The sequence below is a fragment of the Helicoverpa armigera genome, chromosome 15 (genome assembly GCF_030705265.1).
Source record: "Helicoverpa armigera isolate CAAS_96S chromosome 15, ASM3070526v1, whole genome shotgun sequence".
In the NCBI taxonomy this organism is placed as follows: domain Eukaryota; kingdom Metazoa; phylum Arthropoda; class Insecta; order Lepidoptera; family Noctuidae; genus Helicoverpa; species Helicoverpa armigera.
In genome coordinates this window covers 9096027-9117551 of record NC_087134.1, presented here as the reverse complement: position 1 = coordinate 9117551, position 21525 = coordinate 9096027, and the positions used below count along the sequence as shown (strand labels likewise).

The 21525-nt window shown below is 34.2% G+C and overlaps 1 protein-coding gene across 3 annotated transcripts in view; it reads right to left on the bottom strand.

Annotated features, from left to right (window-relative positions):
• LOC135117883 (phospholipid phosphatase 2-like) overlaps positions 1 to 21525 on the bottom strand; it is a 35902-nt gene that overhangs the window by 11033 nt on the left and 3344 nt on the right. Inside the window, exons 1-2 of one of the 3 annotated variants that reach the window (XM_064038291.1) lie at positions 10511 to 10676; positions 1353 to 1449 (exon numbers count right to left, since the gene is read on the bottom strand). In XM_064038291.1, the coding sequence (XP_063894361.1) occupies positions 1353 to 1449; positions 10511 to 10588 (175 nt within the window). In that variant the 5' untranslated portion in view covers positions 10589 to 10676. Of the gene's footprint in view, positions 1 to 1352; positions 1450 to 8408; positions 8614 to 10510; positions 10677 to 21525 lie in introns of those variants that run through there. The other 2 variants (XM_064038292.1, XM_064038290.1) reach the window with 2 other exon arrangements.

Sequence of the window (21525 nt, the reverse complement as noted above, 5' to 3'; positions counted from 1 at the left end):
TCTTTGACTATACAGTACAAGGTATAGGTACGGTAGACTGCACATCAGTGGTAACTGTCATGCACCTTAACTCAATAATAATAAATACGATTTTCCTATAAAACTGTTACCACTGACCTGAAGTTGACTGTACAATTCTGATACCACACACGAAGTTAATATAAAGTAAGAGAAACTGCCTGATATTCGCTTAACGACAGTAATAAGCAATGTGTAAACGTAAATAAAATAAAGATGTAACTGTTTTTACTGAAATAAACGATATGGAAGTCACATTGACCCCTATAACCGGTGGTACTTTCAATAGTAGTATTTAGGCTATGAAGAACATAATGTAGTGTATTTTATATCTTGCTATAACTTTTATTGGTAGTTGGTAATTACGTACAAACGTCTCGCTCTTTCGCAGAATGTGTTTCCTACATGTTTTTTATCGACGTAAAATCATCAAATGACCCCTCCCGCTGTGGGTTAGCAGCGGTGAGGGAGTCAGACTCTTACTGACTAAAATCGTCGTGTTCCGTCATAGGCCTTTTATGTACCAGGGCCGCGGTATCTCTTTCGAACAACCCGCAGCCCCGGCAGGCCTTGCCCCTGCTGGGCCCCGCTGGGTTGCTGACGTCTCTTGAGGAGCGCGTGGAACAACGCGCGCCGTCGACACGGGTCTGTCGTCTAGGAAGACAGAGGGACGATGAGCCACCCGAACTCACCGCCCACAGACCCACGCCTACGGTGGCCGGGAGTCATCTCGCGACACCCGGCGCCCATGGTGTCTACCTGGTCCAGCGCGGCGGCCGGGATGAGAGGTGCGAACTCTCTGGCGTTCCGCCTCCTCCTTCTCGAGCATGACCGCTTCGCAGAAGGAGGCGACGGCATCCCATTCCCTCTCGCCCCGGACCATGGCCTGAACCAGGGCCGGACGCGAGAGGTCACCGCCGCCCAAAGCCTCGACGAGGACTCGGCGGTGCCCTTCCCATGCGGGGCACACCTGGACTGTGTGGTCCACCGTGTCCTCGGGGCTGTCCGCACAATGGTGACACCCGGGCGCCTCCTCACGACCGATGCGGCCTGGGTATAATAATAGCTTAAACTTATACTCGTAAACTAATATTTTTAAAGGCAATTTTCCATTGAAAGTTAGAGTTAAAGCAGTTTAGAGTTTCTTTTTGTTTGCTTTCCAAGAAACATGAGGATAGGTGCCTACAGGCTTTCTCAAGATATCCCTAAAAGTTTATTTTTGCACAACGTTTTAACATTAATATCCATGTTGTTGACTTTATCTTTTTCTCTGAATTTTATGACCTCAACTGTTCTTATTACAAGCTAAATCCACAAGAAAGTTGGGTACTTACATATAAGGAGGAGAGGCAGATCAATGCCCATGGTCCACCACAAGCCATGTCTGTTCCAGAAATTGGTTTTCGTAGACTGGGACTCCACATCTCTTCTCTGAAACAAAGAAATTAAAGGTTAACATCGGAAACTAAGATAATGAAACTAGTCTCTCTTTCAGATTAAAATTTTCATCTCATCCAACCATAGTAAAATGTGAAAATCTGTCCAAAATTATGTCCCTAAAAGCATTACGAAATCCTCTCACATTTCTAGTATTTACAAGGGATTAATGTACATTTTATTCGCCTTAAAACAACCTTTTTCAGACTTAGCTTAAAAGAAAACTTGTCCAAAAAAATTCAATCCGAATAAAGTCCTAAATCTGACGGAAAATAATGCTCACTTCAAAAGTACTTTTGACATGAATAAACCAAGAGGACTTTTCACTAGGAACTCTGTTCACTGAAAACTTTTCGTCGGCCGATAGTTTGATTGCACTCATAAATCAGTATGTAGATGTACTGTAGTAGGCACATACAACGATCAATCAGGTATCCATATTAATTATGTAAGATCAACTATTATATTACACACATAACCACATTTACAATCCATCAAAATTAGTCAAAATAAATTGTCAGCCAACGTTCTGTCAACGTTTAATCTTAAGTTTGCAGGGCCCCTTAATCCTAAGTGGAATTCTGCTAAGTCAACCGTTAAGATAGGATTACCTCAGAGCCTTTCAGAGCAAGGTCGGCGTGACCTTGGCGCTGTGACCTTGGAAGGTCGGAGGGCTGGCCTTCATTGTTGCTAGGATAATGACCCCTAGCATAAAATAGATTTGCAGAAGGCTAACTTTAAGAAAATCTGCTATGTAAACACGTGTAAAAGAATTGTAATCAAAGAGTTATGAATTACATAAGTAACTGTAAAAAGAAGTATGAGGGATAATTATTAGCAAATATAGAGGTAAATAGGTGAAAAGGGATATTCGTATTCGTTGGTATATTTTGGCTTGCGTGAAGTCACACCCAAACTTTCGAGCGGCAAAGTTATACGACGACTGACGAGTTTAAGTAGACTCATTTTATCATCCGTATTTTTCTAACTTTATCATAATACTTTGAAGCTTCGTCATACATGTTCTGCATAGACAACTTTTTCGACTACATTTTAAGTGAATTTTCTGCCCCTATTTTGTATTGTCCCTGTCCAGACGTTATGCCATTAAACGAAGGCTACCTACAAAGGCTGTATGCTTTATTTAGCTAACGTTTGCGGTTCCTCTCGACTGTTTATTTAGGCACAAAGTAAACCAAAGCTTTCACTGTATTTTGTACATTGAGAACAAAATGAAGAGCGGAGATGTCATATAGCAAATATCCTGAGAAAGTAGCGTCGCGTCGCCTAAACCCAGGTGTTTGGGATAAGTACGAGGAATGTTACTGGCTCCGCAATCGTAGTCCATTTTTGTAAAACAAAAAACAGTTAACTGAGCACTTTTGTCACCCCCAGAGTACGCATTTGACCTAACCTACATGAAGAAGGCGCCTTACCTACATGCCATCTCCGCTCATCTTTCCTTCTTTCATGATCTTGTAATACAGTAATGTACAAATGCGGTCGTTTTGTGGTCAGCATTAAACAAGTAATTTCCAGGTTTGTTTGTTAAGGTCTGAACCTAAGTTTTCAAAGGAAATAGGGCATGTTTTGTGCCAGTTTAGGTTCCCAATGTGGGCGGTTTTGAGTACCTTCTAGATGGAAGTTTAATTTAAATTTTGTCGTCTTTGCGTAAGCGTAATAGGGTTTTAGGTCGCAGAGTGCTATTAAGGGAAACCTACTATCCTATTTCCTACGTTTTGAATTGGAGAGAGAAATGTTGTTTTAGACTTAGATTAAAGAGACGCGAGCATAATTTTAGACACGTGTATCTCGAGATCTGGTCCAAATTTTGCTGTTTCCAATTAACTTTCAGGTACCTGAATAAGGAAACTAGGTGGGTTACCTTATTAAGTATTACCTAAACAGATACTTTCTTTTAACACGCCTCTTTCTACTGCCGAATTGACTTTCTGCTTTATTGGACAGAAAGTCTACTCACACATTTACTATCCAAATAAACTTGACCCACCGTTGTTTAAAAGTGAAACTTTTTTTACACGTATTAACATCTTAAAAGCACTACTTATATTACGAATCAAGTAACGTTTAAGAACCCTTAAATATTACGTAGCTAAACATCGAACCCGGGACCCTTACGGCATCACTGTTACCCATTAGAATAATATAGGAATATGGTTCATAAAAATGACAGTGTAATGATACTTATCATAAAATCTTATAGCATTTACGTTAGCGTAAGTAATGGGCACTTGGTCTTTTTTGCAAATTCCTGAAGTTACCTTGAATTTACATAAGTAGATATACGTTTTTGGTTAAAATGACATGAAAATTCGACGAATAACAAAGGGTTGCACCATTTAACTATAACGATAATTTAGATGTGAAATCGCCGATTTGACCAATAAGTAAGCAAGTACACGGCTGTTATAGTGTGGATTATTTATCTTTATAGTTAAATGGTATATAAATAGTTAAACGGTAGTTAAGTGATCTCTTAGTTTAAAATTATATTGTAATTATATTTTTATTTTTAATGTACTGGCATTAAATGCCAAATGTTGCTGTGCCCTAACAGGGTCCACAAATGTACGTAGCTGTAAGCTTATTGTAACAACATGTGAAACTTGTGGAACGCAATAAATGATATGAATACATGAATGAATAAAATAAAATAGTCGCGTTTTACTACCAAAACTGGAAGTTGATTGTTAATCTATGTAACTAGTTTATTACCTATCAAACAAAATCTTAAATCCCTGATAACCTCACTCTATATTAATCGTCAAATTAAGGTAAGTAATTTACTGACATATTTGACACAACCGGATAATTTGACAGTTTGAATTTTGAAAACTTGTTCACGCGTCGTTTATATTTTGACAAGGCGATTAATCGATCGATCAATTAATCTCTTGTTAGTATGCATTCTTGAATGTTTAGAAACTGGTTTAAGCTCAATTTACTTCCCACAAAGATTGAAAACGTGGTTTTGTTAATTATATAAATGATTAATTTGAAAGGGTTTAAAAAGATTCTAAATAAGACAGGTATAAAATTCAGATAGTGTGTTATTTAATTTTTTTTTTCAGTGTAATATTAAAGGCAATATTGTTGGTTAATATTAAGAATGTCTTAAACTTATCCCTATCTGCAACATAAGATGATTCAACTACCCAAACAATAGCCCTGTAAGCACTAAGTATATTAATCCAGCTTAAGACGTCGCTTCAAGCATTTTCACGGCGTCGTTTTTGTGAATATTTTACATGTAAAACCTGCCCAAAATAACTTGACCTCTCTATTATACACTACACTCTTTCTCTTCAAAGAAATTAGTATGACAATTGCATGAAAGGGGGTCAAGCTATAATGGTCAGTCAAGCGAATCTTCCTCGCAGTGTCATACAATTTTGAGCTTAACGTCAGAGGAATAAGGTAGTTTTTCGTTTGTTGCAGTGGTGTGAGATTCAGTTTGAATTACAGCCGTTTCCTTACGACCGTGAACTCTCTGACCGGAGCGTGACATCGGAAAAAGTACAAAAAGTATGAAGATTCCTGATTAAGCATGGTTTGATGTGGTCGCTTTTGTTCGCGGAATTGTTGAGTTTATTCTTATTTATGCATCCAATAAATTAAGCCCACACATTATCAACATAAACAATACTAAAAAACATATACCGACTGTTATCATCACTCTGAGATTGGATCTATTTGGAGCAGCCGACAGAGATCTATTCATAGACATTAGAAAGACTTTTTAGTCGTTTTTAGACCCCTAAGTATCATCATCCTAATTCCACTTAAATCGTTTTGCCTTGTTTAACCAGAAACCCAATCACATTAACTGAAAACATCGTACTTAGTTTATTGTAGTTTATAATATTTGTTGGGTCTAACACGGTCTTTCATACACGGTCATAGCTTCAAAACACTGTCTTTCAGACATAAATTCATTATTAGGTGTTTACCTAATTTATCCTACTTATATAATATTATAAACGCGAAAGTTTGTATGTATGGATGTATGGATGTTTGTTACTCTTTGACGCAAAAACTACTGAATGGATTTTAATGAAACTTTACAATAATATAGCTTATACATCAGAATAACACAAAGGCTACAATTTGTAAACATATTGTTCGAAATACTAAACCTGCGCAGACAAAGTCGCGGGCACCAGCTAGTTTACATATAAAAATAAATAGAATCTGGTTATTACACACTCTCTAACTTTCAGACAAATTACACAAACAGCTCATTTTATAGTAATTACGGGTAATAACATTGTTTTCGTACAATAGGAATCCTACGTGCTTATGAATATTAAGTCCTAATCAATTCTTGTATAATCGGCAAATCTTTAATGATAATGAGCTTTATATTATTCAAAGCTCGTAAAAGTGTAAGGTATTTTGAATTTCAGAAAGCTTAAGTTTTGAGTGTTATTAGCAGTTAAACAATAAGTGAGGTTTTGGTTAAGTTTCGGCATCTTTTGATGCTTAAATATATATAAAGAAAGAACGCATACCTAATTTAAAATGTTTTGTGAAATTAATTGTAATATTATAATATTGTAGGTAGGTAGAGTTAGTTTAAAGTCGTCAATTTTAGAAACGACAAGTCTACTTTGGAAATTCCAATGGTAGATAGTCTATTTACTTAGGTAAGGTAAACCGGATTTTCTTCAGAATGCGCTGCGTGGAAATGGAGAATTAAAAAATATTTCTGAAACCTTTCTTTTTTGTACAAGTATTTCGAGTATGATGATTATAAATGACCTAACATGACCTCGATGGCGTAAAACAGGATATAGTGAGTCAATACTTAGTAAAGTATTCTTATCAAATACGTACTTTTTTGTATGGATAATGTCCAGTCATAGATATTTCAGTACCAAATATAGGTAGACAGGAAATATGACAGGAAGAAGGCATATTTTTATACACTTACGTTAATGTTAAGTGTAGGTAACCCATTTTGTCCTATTTCCAGTTGTCAAATCGGCGGTTTTACCAAGGATAATTTGACAGCTGATTCATCATCATCAGCCTATCGCAGTCCACTGCTGGAAATAGGCCTCTCCAAGTGCACGCCACTGAGATCGATTTTCGGCTTCTCGCATCCAGCTCCTGCCAGCCGCCTTGCGCAAGTCATCACTCCACCGTGCCTGAGGACGTCCTACACTACGTTTGCCGAGGGGTGGACAGACAGACAGACGCGAGAGACAGCTGATTAGCATGATGCAATCCAGGCTTGCTACAAGTCTAAAGCTATATTCGGCAAAATTCAGTATCCAGTATTTAGTTTTGAAGGTGTGTCATAAAAATAAATATATTTTTATCTTGTTATTCCCATTTTTTATGATAAATAGTTATAAAACAAAAACTAACAATCATTGAAATCCAATCATCAATATTAGCGGAAGAATGTTGCTATCTATTACGCATAGCTATAAAACTTAGGAATATTATCTTTGTTAAATCATCGTGAACAATTATAATTTAAAAGTAAGCCGACCAGATAGAGTTATTAGGATATAATAGATAACAACTGATTGTAATTTTAAAATCGTGTTTTGTTAACTAAAACACGTGCAAGAGATTCACACAGCATTTTATAACAGTTTACAACCGTATTGATAGATGGATTAACTGTTTACTTAAAGGATTAACGATAATCTAATATTATATTGGGAATGACTGTAAGTTATGCAATTTTGGTTTAGTACGCGTGATCCAAGACAAACATTAGCAGACGGGTCCGGAAAATAGGACCTTTTATTTTTAAGTTATTTTTTAAACCCTGATAAAAATAAATAAATAAGAAAACATGTAGAGTACACTTCTGCCAAATCCTTCGAATTCATCATATTTTTCAATATTGTTGCAATTAACTGGGTAAAGTACCAGTTAATTGCAATTGCAACTTCAGATTTGCAACATTGCAATTGAATTTTCATAAAATTACCTGCAATTTCCAATGAATAGAATGACAAATCCTATCAAGTGTTTATTCAACAGAAGCCTTTGTTGATTTCGATAATCTTTCAAAACGTCATCACAAAGTAAACCAGTTCAATCACGATCATCTTCCGGGTATTATTTCAGCAAAACAATAATTGCAAGACATTTTTAAATAAACTAAAAGTGAGATTTCACCGACGTGCTGCAGTGTGACGAATAGGTGCATGCATATGTTGCTTCTAGTCGTGCGAAAATATCTAAAATATACGCGAACTTGCAACCTTTGTTTGCAACACATGCTGTTATGTATGACACAAGATGAAAATTTTTGGTTTGCATTTCCGAACGTTGTGAAAAAGGAAGAAAATTAATCTTCTTGGTTCTTGTTTCATGTAAAATGAGAAGGCAATTAATTAATATCTTTAAAGCCCTGTTTCTACTCATGGCATATTTTATATTTTTGACAAAAATCTATCCCGGAATATCAATACTTTAAATGCATCCTTAAACACTAAAATCAGACAAAACTTTTGTTCAAACAGCACCTTACTGTAAAGACCTTATAACACATTAACATAAATAAAACTGATAAACAAATGAAGATCGCAATAAAATATTAAGTATTCACAATCACTGATACCCATTGAGTACAATGTCAACACATTTACATATTTAATTGAAAAGGTACTCTTGCGCAGACATTGAATAGACAGGTGTCTGTGTATGACACTTGTAATTGAAAAGCCCCTGCAAAAGTGACGCAAATCTATGATCATACGAGTAGCAATTAATGTCTCGTAAAATTCTTATAACCTTAATTTATACTTATAGGGTTGTTTTGATATACTAAAAGATTTTCCTCCTTAAGGAATGCATGCAAGAATAGCTAGAATACGCCTTATTTTTCGAATCAAATTTTACAATTCACAATAAACACGATTTAAAAATTATTTTATGTACATGAATAAATTATTCAAATGTATTACCTGCACAGATTCGTACGAACCACGGTACTGCATATTGTTATTTCAAAGTTCACTTGACACCACACAAGTCAATCAATCAGTTAAAAAAATATTTAAAAATCCAAGGTACGTATCACGTAAGTATTTTTTTTTGTAAAAATCGAAGTCACTAGCGAACTATTTAAGTACATTAACTAAATAAAACATGTTGATATATCGACATTTTATTCGCGACTGATAACGTATTTTACTCGTGACTAATTTAGCGACACTTACAGTACACGACACACTAAAGAGTAAACAGTCGGCCGATAGTTGACAAAAGATATTTCAAAAGTAATTCTTGATGCCAATGATAATTTTCAGTCAGCCTGATACAGCTAAATACCTGACCTTTGTAATGTGCGTGCTACCATTTATCTTCAAACTGATTTTTGAGCCCAAACAAACTATCGGCCGACAAAAAGTTTGCAGTGTGATACTCCTAGTCTTATCTTTAAAATGTGCCGTTTAAAAATGAGCCAAGTTCGCACCTATCTTCTCTCTCTATGACTCATGTAAGCACGCCCTTATGGGTGTTAGTACATAGATAAACGTATGACGTTAATCTTCGATACTTTACATTGATTGTTTTCGTCATGACAATCCTGATAATAGATGCATCATGATGACAATCCAGCTAATTCTTGAAATTATTTTTACGCACTCGCCTGTTTTATCAAACTAGGTGTTTTCTTTGGTTTCACAAGTATTTTGGGGGAATTAAAGAAAAACTTTCTTCAGGGGCCATTTCCCAACTTAGTGAATTCATCAAATACGTTCTTCGTATTTACAGTGCAATTTATACAAATATAATAAAGATGAAATATATTTTTGTTTGAACCTAAAGGCCCCGAAACTACTGAACCGATTTAAAAAAATCTTTCATTGTTGGAAAGCTACACTCTTTCCGAGTAACATAAGACCATTTTGCATATAAACCTTATGTAAATGAGTGAGTATTTGTATAATTGATAGTTTCCTTATGATGTACTTAAATTAAACTTAGCAAAATAAAGTTGAAGTTCTGAACATTGTTTACTTTAGTGCAACAGTGACGTAAATAAGTTGCGCTCAGTTGTTTTTCTTAGTACTGTTTTGTTAGGTCATAGTTTCGAGATATTCAGTAAAACTACACCTTGCCTTTTGTTGAGGTGCTGTTTTAAATATAATAAATAAGCAGTCGTTCAGATACAAAGGACCTTTGCTAGGTTTTTTCTTGGTGGTCATCCGAATTTTGCTTACAACTAAACATACTTAGGTAGATGGATTTATCGCCTTCGAAACCTCATGCTGGTATACAAAACTTCATGAAAACATAGTCGCATTGAAAACTAGCTCTCTCTTTACTGGTATACCTATCTTTGGATAAGGATAATACAATGACAAATAATTACAGTAGGTGAAACTAAAGCTCGCGTAAAAGTTTTAACAGATTCACTCGTTAAAATAATATGAAAACGTTACAAATGAACAGACCGTAAGTATAAATAATAATGTAAAGATTACACAAGTTGCCAAATTCCTATAATAACTGTGCTCTACTTGATAATCGATAAGATATAGGGACACACACTCCCTGCATGATAATTTTTACACATGTGTACTTGATATACAGATAAAATAACCATCATAATATTTCAGTATTTATCTATTTAGTTTCAGAAAGATGAGTCAATGTTTATCAGAGAAATGGATTACATTTTCAAGAACCTTGTATTGTCTATCTAATCCGATAAAGATATTCAAAAAAGTACAGTTGAACTCAATAAATTGAAGAGAGCTAAATTTTATTATTTTCAAGTTGCCTTCGATTTCTCAGGGTTTCCATCAATGGATATGATTTGATACAAAAAAATAAAAAAATAAACAAAAAAGATTTCGACGAATTGAGCACCTTTTTGGGAAGATTTTTGTTTGTCTACGTATTATTTTCTATCAAAAATATAGTTTTGAATATTACCTACCACTAGAAGGTAAAAGCCCTGGTAGCCCCACGTCACAGAGTAAGTATATATTCTGTTTATAATGCACCAAAGGGATTCCCATATAATACCATAACATGCAAACTTTTACAAACATACCTCTTTCCTCATATTGACTGTTATTGAAGCAATTCTCTTGATTTCTTGCACACTCGTGCGCAACGGGGACGCTGGCATTTTCACACTTTTTAATTGTAATTAAACTGATTTTTAATTGAAGTTCAATTGTTTTAACACTAGCTTTCAATTGTTTACACTAATTTCATTTTACATGAATTCAATTAAAGTCACTTGTTGGACAAAACTTAATATTGGATGTTCCTTTTTTGTAAATTATAAAAATTTGTTTAAATTAAACTGTCAATCAATCCGCACTATTAAACAGTTAATAATTAACTGAACGTTCTACGTGACAGCACTTAGTAGTTGACACAAAAGATGAGTAAGTTTAAGGAAAACCCTGAATGTAATACAATACGTCATAATACCCTAGTTCAAGTATTAATTAATATTAAAATTACACTTTTTTATACAGAAGTTAACAGTCACTTTAGTTCCGTAAGTTAACTGACCTACATTTGACTACAGGTAGAAGTCGGTTGGTACGTCATAATGACGATTTTTGGTTAGAGGTGAGTCCCCAATACTTGTATTCATGAGTCATTTCATGCGGTTGTTACTGAAAAACTGTGAAGGTTTCAAAGTGCGAAATACAAGGCTGTTTCCATTGGTATATCCATGGATGTTTAAGTATCATCATCATTACACCGCTAATTGTCGTCCACTGCTGAACGTAAGTTGTCCCGAACAAACGTCAACCATCCGGGTCTTACATACTAATTATTAGTTAAAAATATGTAAATATTCATCTAAGTTAGGTACACGAAGGCCTGAATTTGTCTATCATCATCAGAATATTTCACCTAAGTATTTACGAAAATATAGTAAAAAATTGGATATATTGAATTATATTTGAAGAATATATTTGAAGAAATACTAAATATTACTTAATTGGTTAAAAAAACTTTTAGTTTAACGCGATGTAGGCTACTTCATTAATTTTTAATTACAATAGTTAACCGAACTATTTTACCTATTTTCAGGGTTTTACCTAGTTATAAAAATAGCACAATATTTTAATTGTAACATGAGTATAGTCACATAGACATAAGTAAGCTATCAAGCGCCAAATAGGTATGGACTTAAACTATTGTTCCATGACTCAATTGTAGGGGAAAAATTAATTGTAGGCAATTAATTGATGTGGTTTCATTTATCAGTATATGACACATTGATCCATCTCATTAGAAGTGTATAGTGTGTAAAAAGCCTTTTCTTATTCCATACAAATTTTTATTAAAAACACATTTATTATTCGCTAAATAATTATATAAAATTTAAATTACGAGTTTGCAGTAAACAAACGATAAATGATGATTACTAACTTGTGGAACCTAATACTTAAATTGTATAAACGCTACAAGGTGCGTAGCATGCACTTAACACTTATTTTTAAATTATCAATCCATATTAACAAATTATTTTTTAAAGCGTCAACAATTTTGTAAACATGGCTATTTGTCACCATAATAATGAACAAGTTACGTGTAAAACATAACATAACCATAACCACAAACATAACCAAGATGTCTTACAAACACGACACGTAACTTACACCTTCATACAAAACATAACAAATTAATTAAAACATTTCACAACGGGCCCCACAGGCTTGAAAGCCGTCAAGCAACAAATAGAATATAAATAAATCACTATAGTTTATCTTAGATCATTAGTCGGAACACCTAGCCCTCGACAAATAGATTCTATATATTACTTCACCCCTTTAGGCTTTGTGTACACTGACGAATTGATCAGTTCGATGGTTAAGTAATTTTGAAAATTAAACTGAATATAGCATGAAGTAAATTTTTGTTAAAAATTGTCAAACAAGGGACAATTAATATATTTCAGTAGTTTGATTTATGATATTGGTTAAGCTTTACAGGATTGAAGATACTTAATACAAATAATAAAACTCCGTACTTGTTGGTGTTATGGTAATAGTAATTATGATGGTATGATTTTGACGATATAACATCTTATAAGTCAAGGTGCCTTAAGTATAAATTCCTAGATTACCAGTAGGTAGCAATAAAAAAACGAAAAGCAATAAGTTGTATAAAAAGGGCACAAAAAAATAATAATCACCACTTTTAAACGGTGATTATTAGCCACTATGTAAACGGCCTTAGCTACAATAAATAAGCGGGTGGTGATAAATAAAGGCTCTCTTCGCGCACCCGGTCACAGGTCGACTGGTTATCTGTTATATCTACGAGAGTGTGTTACAATGTTAGATAGAACCAAGAAATTATTAGGAAATCGTGTCTTAAAATAGCTAGCAAAATAAATGGCTATCTAAGGCCCATGTTCACCGACAACATAAACGTTAGTTTTTCACAAAACTGACGTGTGTGTTATCGGTGAATTTAGACCTAAGACTATCCAAGTTAAACCACAGTCAAACATACAAAATATAAAATTAAATCTGGGGTTCTGGGATAAACAAAATTGTCTTTTAGTTAGTTTTCTGTTAAGGACGCTTTTACATTTCTCACTCGCTCAATTTTAGGTAAACTAGCGGCAACACAACGACATTGCGCTCACACACACATACAAGCCATTGTTGGCCAGATTTTGTACATCACTCAACAAAATTTGATACTTGCAAGATTTTTTATATTATATTATTTTTTTTCGACTATAACTAGTTGTAACTTAGTGTTTGTAAAGGGTTTCACGCTTATTGATATGATGATCTTAAAATTTTGTGTGATGTGTTTGTCATCGGATTAAATGAGTACTGGGGTATTCAGCACTAAGTAACCCCTCTATACATAAGTATTTTGGAAGAAAATAAAAACAGTTGTGAGAAATTAAAATGTAATAAAATAAAAATAAAGTAAACAACCAAAAAAATATAAAAACAAAATGACAAAATTAACATATTTTTAAGAAATATTTTTAACGGTCAATATTTTTCTTGAATGTGAACTATGGTCCCTAAGGCTCATAGACCTAGTGTATCGTGGGTCAACCAGTCCTGGAAGTAAACAGGTGTTGTAGAATTTAACTAAATGTCCTTCCATGTTTTCCTTCCAGAACTGGTCGTCTCGTTCCACAAATGCATATTTTAGCATTGCCAGTCCATACGGCAAAAAGCAAATGGTATTACCAAATTCAGGACCAGTTACTCGTAACTGGTCCTGAATTTGGTAATACCATTTGCTTTTTTTGTTTATTATAAAACCCTCTGAGGTGCATTTCCAAAAGTCAATCCAAAAGTCAAAAAATATCAGAATGGCTGTCACCTTAGGATGCTGAATATCTTTAAAACCACGAGGGTAGCAATTGGTAGCAACTAATGGTAGCTGGTAGCAATTAGGTAGCAACTCTCTATATGTATTTCGAGAGGATCGGTGATTTGTGATGGCGGTCTTGATGCAGACTATTAAAAACGGTTGTCGTGTCTCATTTGTCGTGTTTCCAACATTAATTATGAATTTTAAAAACATTAATTTATATAACATAAATTAAAAAACATTTAATTTTAAAATATGAACATACACACACTCATACATACATACATAGCCTGTCAAAATCATAACTCTTCTTTAGCTTTACCGTAGCTTTACCGTTGGGTTAATACCTAAAATGTGTCATTATTTTATTTCTTAACTCCAACATTTTTTTTTTGGTCTATATCCAAATTTTTTAGGCCGTGGCATCTGTAAAAAAATTTACTATTTCATAAAAAAAAAGTTCGCCGTCATGAAATAAATACATATTTTCAAAATCACAACCCCCAAAAATCTTTTAATTGATTACTCATAATATCAAATTATTAAAAAAATGTGCCCGCCATTTTGAATTAAAAAAATATTACTGTCATTTTAATAGGTATCTATTATAGGTATATATTATACAATTCTAAAAATAAGTACGTACGTAAGTACGGCCATCATACAACATGATGGCCGTACTTACTTTTGTTTTGATCCGAAAAAGTATCAACGTATTTCAGTCCCAGTACACAAATCGTTACACTCGTTATCATAGATTTTACGTATTTATTTTTTCCGACAAAGCGATACACCCGTGCTTCCACGAGCGCGTCTGAGCGCGGAATGACGGTCCGAGACGTGCGCATAGCGAAAAAATGTATGAAGAAATTTGAGAGTGATTTTATAATTTATTGTAAATTATAAAGTGGTTTATGTATGTCCAAAAAAAATAGCTGAACGTGTAGAAAAATACATCAGCTGTGATTTTTTTATTATTGGGAGTTATAAATCAACTCCACATTTGGGTTACACGTACTTAATCAGACTCCTTTTTTTGTACTTTTTTATGATTCTTCCGGCGGTGAAAACGAAATTGTGTAAAAAAAAAGTATGGGACTGTGTTATTCTAATGCATTTAACGTGGAGATGAATAAATTACCTTTCATTTAATACCATAATATTGTCAAAATTGTAACTGCTTATGTGTCAAAATGGTACCTAAAAAACATTGATATTTGCGAGAAACCGAGCAAGCGTCCTTAATCAATCTTTTTGCGTTCGGAGAATTTTAAGTGTAAAAATCTATTAGACTACAAAAGAAATATTTAAAGTTTACGATTACGAGCAAAAAAAGAAACAACAAGTGGATAACTATCTTGGGTCCATACCGCATGAAGACGTAAGCGCCGGCGCATAACTCAAGATGCGTCGGATAATCGAAGCGCACGAGTGATAGCTTTACCGTCAGTTAATAAATAACTTTATTGTTTACGCACTATTTATAACTTCATAGTTATAAACATTTCACTTATGATTGGCGCGTTTCGTTTTGTGGAAGCGTTTAACCTTTTCTCTCCAGTGTCAGTTGCATCCCCATGTAACTACTCAGTGTTAGTATAGTGACATAATTATTCTCTTTAGGTTTCATAATTGTTTTCAAGGCAGTTTATAATTAATTTTACGATAGATTCAGATTTTCCAATCAAATCATTTCTTCTTTTCTAATTACTTCAAATCGATGTTTCTGACAATCTCAAATGAAATTAAACGTCAATCGACATTGAGAAAGTATAGTGAAAAACTCGACACTGCATGAAAAACTTGCTTTGTTGGGCAAAGGAAGTTTTTCATGCAGTGTCGAGTATGTGTTGAAAAATAGGTATACCCTTATCATAAAAAAAAACCACAATGTCTGAATATGAATGGTCCTTTAATACCAACTACAGCAGACTGTCTGATTACCTATAAGAGAACTGTAAAAAACTTTGTTTGATTATAACTTACGTTATAAAAGTTTCGTAGATTTGATAAGAAAAAAACAATAGCGATTATAAGTTATTCTCCGAATTCCTTACTGTTCATTGTTAGCTTTATTTATCAAACACAGAAAGTAATTATTTTGTATAACAACATACAATTTGAGAACAGCGCCATCTGTCGTCGAGTAGAAGAAGTATTAAAATTTATTTTTTCTTTCCAGTAGCCTGAGTTGTGAGTAGGTGTAATAACTTATTCGCAGGTCACGTTGTCATAAGGTTGGCGTTAAAGCTTGAAGGCCTAAGTTTAAATCCCAAGTCTTAGCATTTGTTTTCTAGATAAATGCTCAGGCACCTGATTAAGACCAATGAAATACCCAACAATAATAGTTTTATTTTTTATTTTGTGTCACCATTTCATCATAGTTGTCTCAGCTTCAGCATATTAGCTTCGGCCCTACGATCGCCTTCCGAAAATCCAGGACCTGTAGTAGGTCTGGTAGAGACAAACAATACAATAGTTTTTACGATTACATATTTAGGAACTTAACATTCGTGATTATTATTTGCCAATAACAGTTATTTCCATTACCTAGGTTAACATAACATACATTTATACCAAACGCATATAATCTGCACCCGGATCCCTCTTTCAAACTATTTGTTTTAGTTAAAACATCTGGGTTTTGTAGTTCTAGCTACACTAAAACAATGTTATTTTTATTTAAACTCTTGTGGCTATTACGAGAAATCTACACGGATCTTGTTAACAAAGGTATTTACGTAATTATTTCTTAGATTCGATTTTTATTAAGAATATCGATGAAACAGCGTTAAGCGGATACTCTTGAAGGATAATAGGTAAGTGAATGTTTGCTTATGAGTCAGTAGTGGCTGAAATTGGGGGTTTTGTGGGTCTTGTGGTAAGTAACAATAAAGTACCTAATGGAGAAGATAATATTGAGTTTTTCATAATTTTTTGCTATTCTTTTTTTTTCATTTTTATGAAAATCTGTAACTGTTGCTTTTTACCAATGCATTTGACTTTCAACATTTCAGTGATTCATAATCTTATCAGCCAATTGCCGTCCAACGCTGAACGTAGGCCTTCCCTAAAGAACGCCAACCTTACCATCCCGGTCTTGGGCAGCCCGATCCACTGGCAGCCACCTTCTTTAAATCGTCGGTCCACCAATTTCATTGCTTAGTTTAAAATAAAAACTTCATGGGGTTCTAATTGCATGAAAAGGCCTACTAAAAATCTGGGTGCCCATGTACTGTATAAGTACATAGCACAGTAAAGAGAAATATCGTAATATCAGTAATACATTATCCCAGACTTATCATTTATGATTCACTCCAATAATAATAAAAATATCACATGTTCACGTAACCACTTGAAAACCAGCTGTCAACATAATCCATATCATTTTCATCTCGAAACCTAATCTGTGGGATAACCATACCCACTTAGTACTTACATCAATTTAAAACAATTAATTTAATTAGCTTTAAGTGATGTTCACGTGGATCTAATGTAGTGTAGTGTCTAGATTATCTAGGATTCTAGGTTATACCTGGTCTGGATGAGTCAGAGGCATTGAATCTGCCAATTCTATTATCCACATTCTAAGGATAAGAATAGGAGGATGGAGGAGGAAAAATATGTATGAACACTGACAAGCCAATAGAATCCTTAATAGTCTAACTTAAAAAAAAAAAAACTTCGTCATTATTTATTGCAACGGCAGAACCAATTCTAGATGAAAAAAAAAATTAACTCCACGAATGTAATATAAATGGGGCTAATAAAACTAAATATTGAAGTAGTATATCATAGTGTAAGGCTGAAATTGCAGGAAATGTAACCTTCTGAAAATAGCCCAATTGGACAAGGATACCATAATTAGTGAAAGTGAAACAGACGAAGCCCTAGTTGTTTTTCGAAAAAATATTGAATAACTTCTTCAGCGAGTCCATTCAATTATGCGGACAAATATTCGCCTAAACTGAAATGAAAGTTTGTCGAAAGTGCATTTCAGTACTAAAATGTCATACATTTCCAGGTCTCAATTGTGCAAAATTAGGTTTAATTTATTTCGTCTCGTGCTAATGTGTGAATGAGTAATATGAAGCTAATCTGTCTTTCTGGAGCATAGAGACCGGTGAATTGGTCACAACCAAATTATTTGGCGCTTCGGTTAATTTACATCGCTGTACTTACTTATAGGTAGGCTCGTACACATTAAATGAAAGTGAATTCTGTGGAACAGTCTAGGTACTTTATTTTTGTCCCATATTTTTTTACTGCCAAGTGATTGAACTGTTTAGTAACAACTCCAAATAGGTATACCACATTACATCCAGTCGGCTCAGTACGTGCATGGGCCAGTGGTCAATTCATTTCTGCTTGTTCTTAAAAAAAATAGATGCTCCTGTAGAATTTCTGAGGTTCAATAGACGACATTACCCTTTTCTAATGCCTAAGTAAAATCATTAGGGGTTTTCTTTATGCAGTGTCGAAAGATTTCAGCGCAGAATTTGCAAGTGGTCAGGCGGATAAGTCCCCTGGACATTGAGAAACGTATTATGTACAAGTAAGTTATACCATATCACTTGTATTACTAATAGGTATTTATCTAGGTATGTATATGGTGAGATATTACACTGAATCAACTGTGACCTCGAATAATACCACAGCTATATTTTAAAACAGAAAAAAATCAACCTTGGTAAGTATCATTACCCCAATTATATTTTTTTATAACAAACACATTGCATGCATCACCCGCATCCAACAATTATTTGATGACGTCACAACACACGGTTTACAAACATTAGTTCCGAAGACTGAGTTCGTTAACAACACTTAAAAAATAATATTTATTGAATGAAAAAGTATTGTAACAAAACGTTGTTTTTCTACGAAGCATTTAGCAGAACACACATTTTATAACCATGATATAAATGTGAATCTAATGCTTACCTGGGTTCCCTGTAAACCGGATTCTGCCCCTAAAAAAATTGAATGAAGTCCCGGATAATATAAGTATGCATATAGGTAGGTACTTATAATGTAGTTAAATCTAAAAGGAAATTGGGCAGGAGACACTGAAGATTAGTCAGTCTACAGGCATACCTAATAAGTAGTGTCACTTACTTAAGTAGGTACATATTTCCTTCAAAAATCCTGTTATATTGTTACAGAATTGACTGCGTGTGTTTGTTAAAGGAATTCTTGCGATAAACAAGCATCTAAGTATTTAGGTATAGTTTTTAATTTTATGAAGCTTTACATACACTTCATAAGTGATAGATAGCACACGTTTTCTAGCGAGATACGTTACTATTATTTTGTCACGCTATTGAAGTAAAATAAAATTAACAAAACATTTTAAAACGGGCTATTTGTTTCTTTGATAATTTTACAGCATTATCACATTAATAATGTCTAAATTACTTTATAAATTAAACATGAAATATATGTAACTATTTTTACTATTCACATGCTATCAATCTTCTTTGTTTAACTATTACTAGGTATGTATGTACATACCTATATTGCCTACAAGATAAAAGCATTACCGAGATTGAAAAAAAACAACATAATATGTATCTGAATTACACACATTAGCATAACTGAAACTGCTCTCCCTACAATTTTGATAAGTGAAATTATCTCATAGTTGGGCAACCATTGACGTAAAAAAATATTTATTTCGTCTACTGCTTTAACTTCGACCTTAGAGATCTTCGCTTTACCCAAGCTGGAAGAATTTCCTCATACTTACCACGCTGGGAATGCGTGTTGATGGGCACAGTGTGGAATATTCTTATTAAGCCCCTTATATAAAATCTGGTTATCCTTCGAGGTTGCTGGCCATCTCCAATCAAGGCATTTATAAAAAATAAATAAAAATACAAGCGTCTTGGGAAAAATATACCTAGTTACCTTCTCTTCATGACTAACTTAAGGATGAGGATAACTATAAATATCTTACCTGGTATCATTAACTTTAACCTTAAGAAAATATTTCTCCGAAGGTATGCAAGATGATGACTAATTTAACAGTTACTGTTGCCTAGTGGGCTGAATCACTTCAGTACTGGGCAGAAGATCCATTATTTAATGCCTATCAAGGTAAGAATGTAGCAAGGAAAACTATTATGAGAATAATATTAAAATAAACGGCTAATCTCAACTATTTACCTAATTAAGACAGTTAACAATTTTTCGCCAACTTGAAAAGGTACATTGCTTAATTCTTGCGAAAATGAAAATTAATTTTTACATTCATCTACTTCAGTAAGAAGCCAGTAAGTCTGACACCAAGGGGTATTGGGTTGCCTGGGTAACTGGGTTGAGGAAGTCAGATAGGGCAGTCGCTCCTTAGCACTGGTACTCAGCTGAATCAGGTTAGACTGGAAGCCGACCCCAACATAGTTGGGAAAAAGGCTCGGGGGAGGGATTCATCCACTTCAGGTATAAAACTACTTGTATAATAAGGTACTACTCAGCAGCCGATTAGACTGGAAGACCGAACCCAACATGGTTAGGGAAATCCTAGGCAGATAATGATCTTTTTCAGGTATATATAGAAGGAAAACTTAGTAAGTACCTATTACCGATAAATTACTTTCTTGCTTTCAAAAATTCCTTCGATAACGCTAATCGTAAATCTAATAAAAAACTTCGTAATCGATTCCAAATAAATTCTTCCATCGAATGACGCGCATCACCGCATCGAACATAAACTAACAATTACCTTTTTTACTGAAACACATGAATTTTATCGATTCAATAGACTTTCCTTCCATTCCTGTCATTAATCGAATAAATTCCATAATATTAAACTGCAAATATTTACAAAAAACAACGTCCGAGAATTTGATTGAAATGTGAGCTCCGAGCATGGAGAACAAAATGAATAGCGGAGGTGCCATAACGGAAAATCGACCAGGAATGTTACTGTCTTCGCCCTTATAAGTACCTACTTTCTTTGGACCCGATTTTTTTTGTAATCCAAAAACCGAAAATCGTTGATATATGTCTCAAAGAACTCGGACGCCTCGTTAGTTCCGTCGGAACTGATCGTTTTGGTCATACCTACCGTACGTGTTTGACCTAGAAGAAGGCGCCTGACCTACCTGCATTATGGCATCTCATCATCTTTTCTTACTCCGTAGCTCTGAGACTGCAGTTAATCGTACTACGGCGAATATTATCATACTTATGTATCGATATCTTACAGCAGTCATCCGATACAGTTTTTGTCTTTATCGATACATTATTCAATCGATTCGCGATTACGACTTTCTTTTATTTTTTTAATCCTGACTGGAAGTGAGATTGGAATCAGTGATTAGTGCTAATTGTGGAATGTGGATTTCTTTAGTATCATATCATCTTGCTATAATCTAGATTAATATTTTAAAGGGTTTGTCTGTCTAAATGCGCTTATCTCAGGAAATGATGATCTGATTTAAAAAAATCTTTCCGTTGTTTCGTTTGTTTGACTGTATTTTTATCGGTAAAGGTTTAAGACACTACTTTTTATCCAATTGCGCAGAGCCATTCATAGGTATAATATCTGTTATGGTCCCGTTCCTCTATACACATCCACAGACAATAAGTATGCTCAAAAAGAAATATTCATAACTATCTTTTAATTAGGCTCAACAATTTGTTTGCAGCATTGCAGTACGGAAACAGACGTCAATCGATCATACGATATGATCAAGATATGAGATATCATTATGACAAAAATCCTCATTAATAAATTGTTTACTC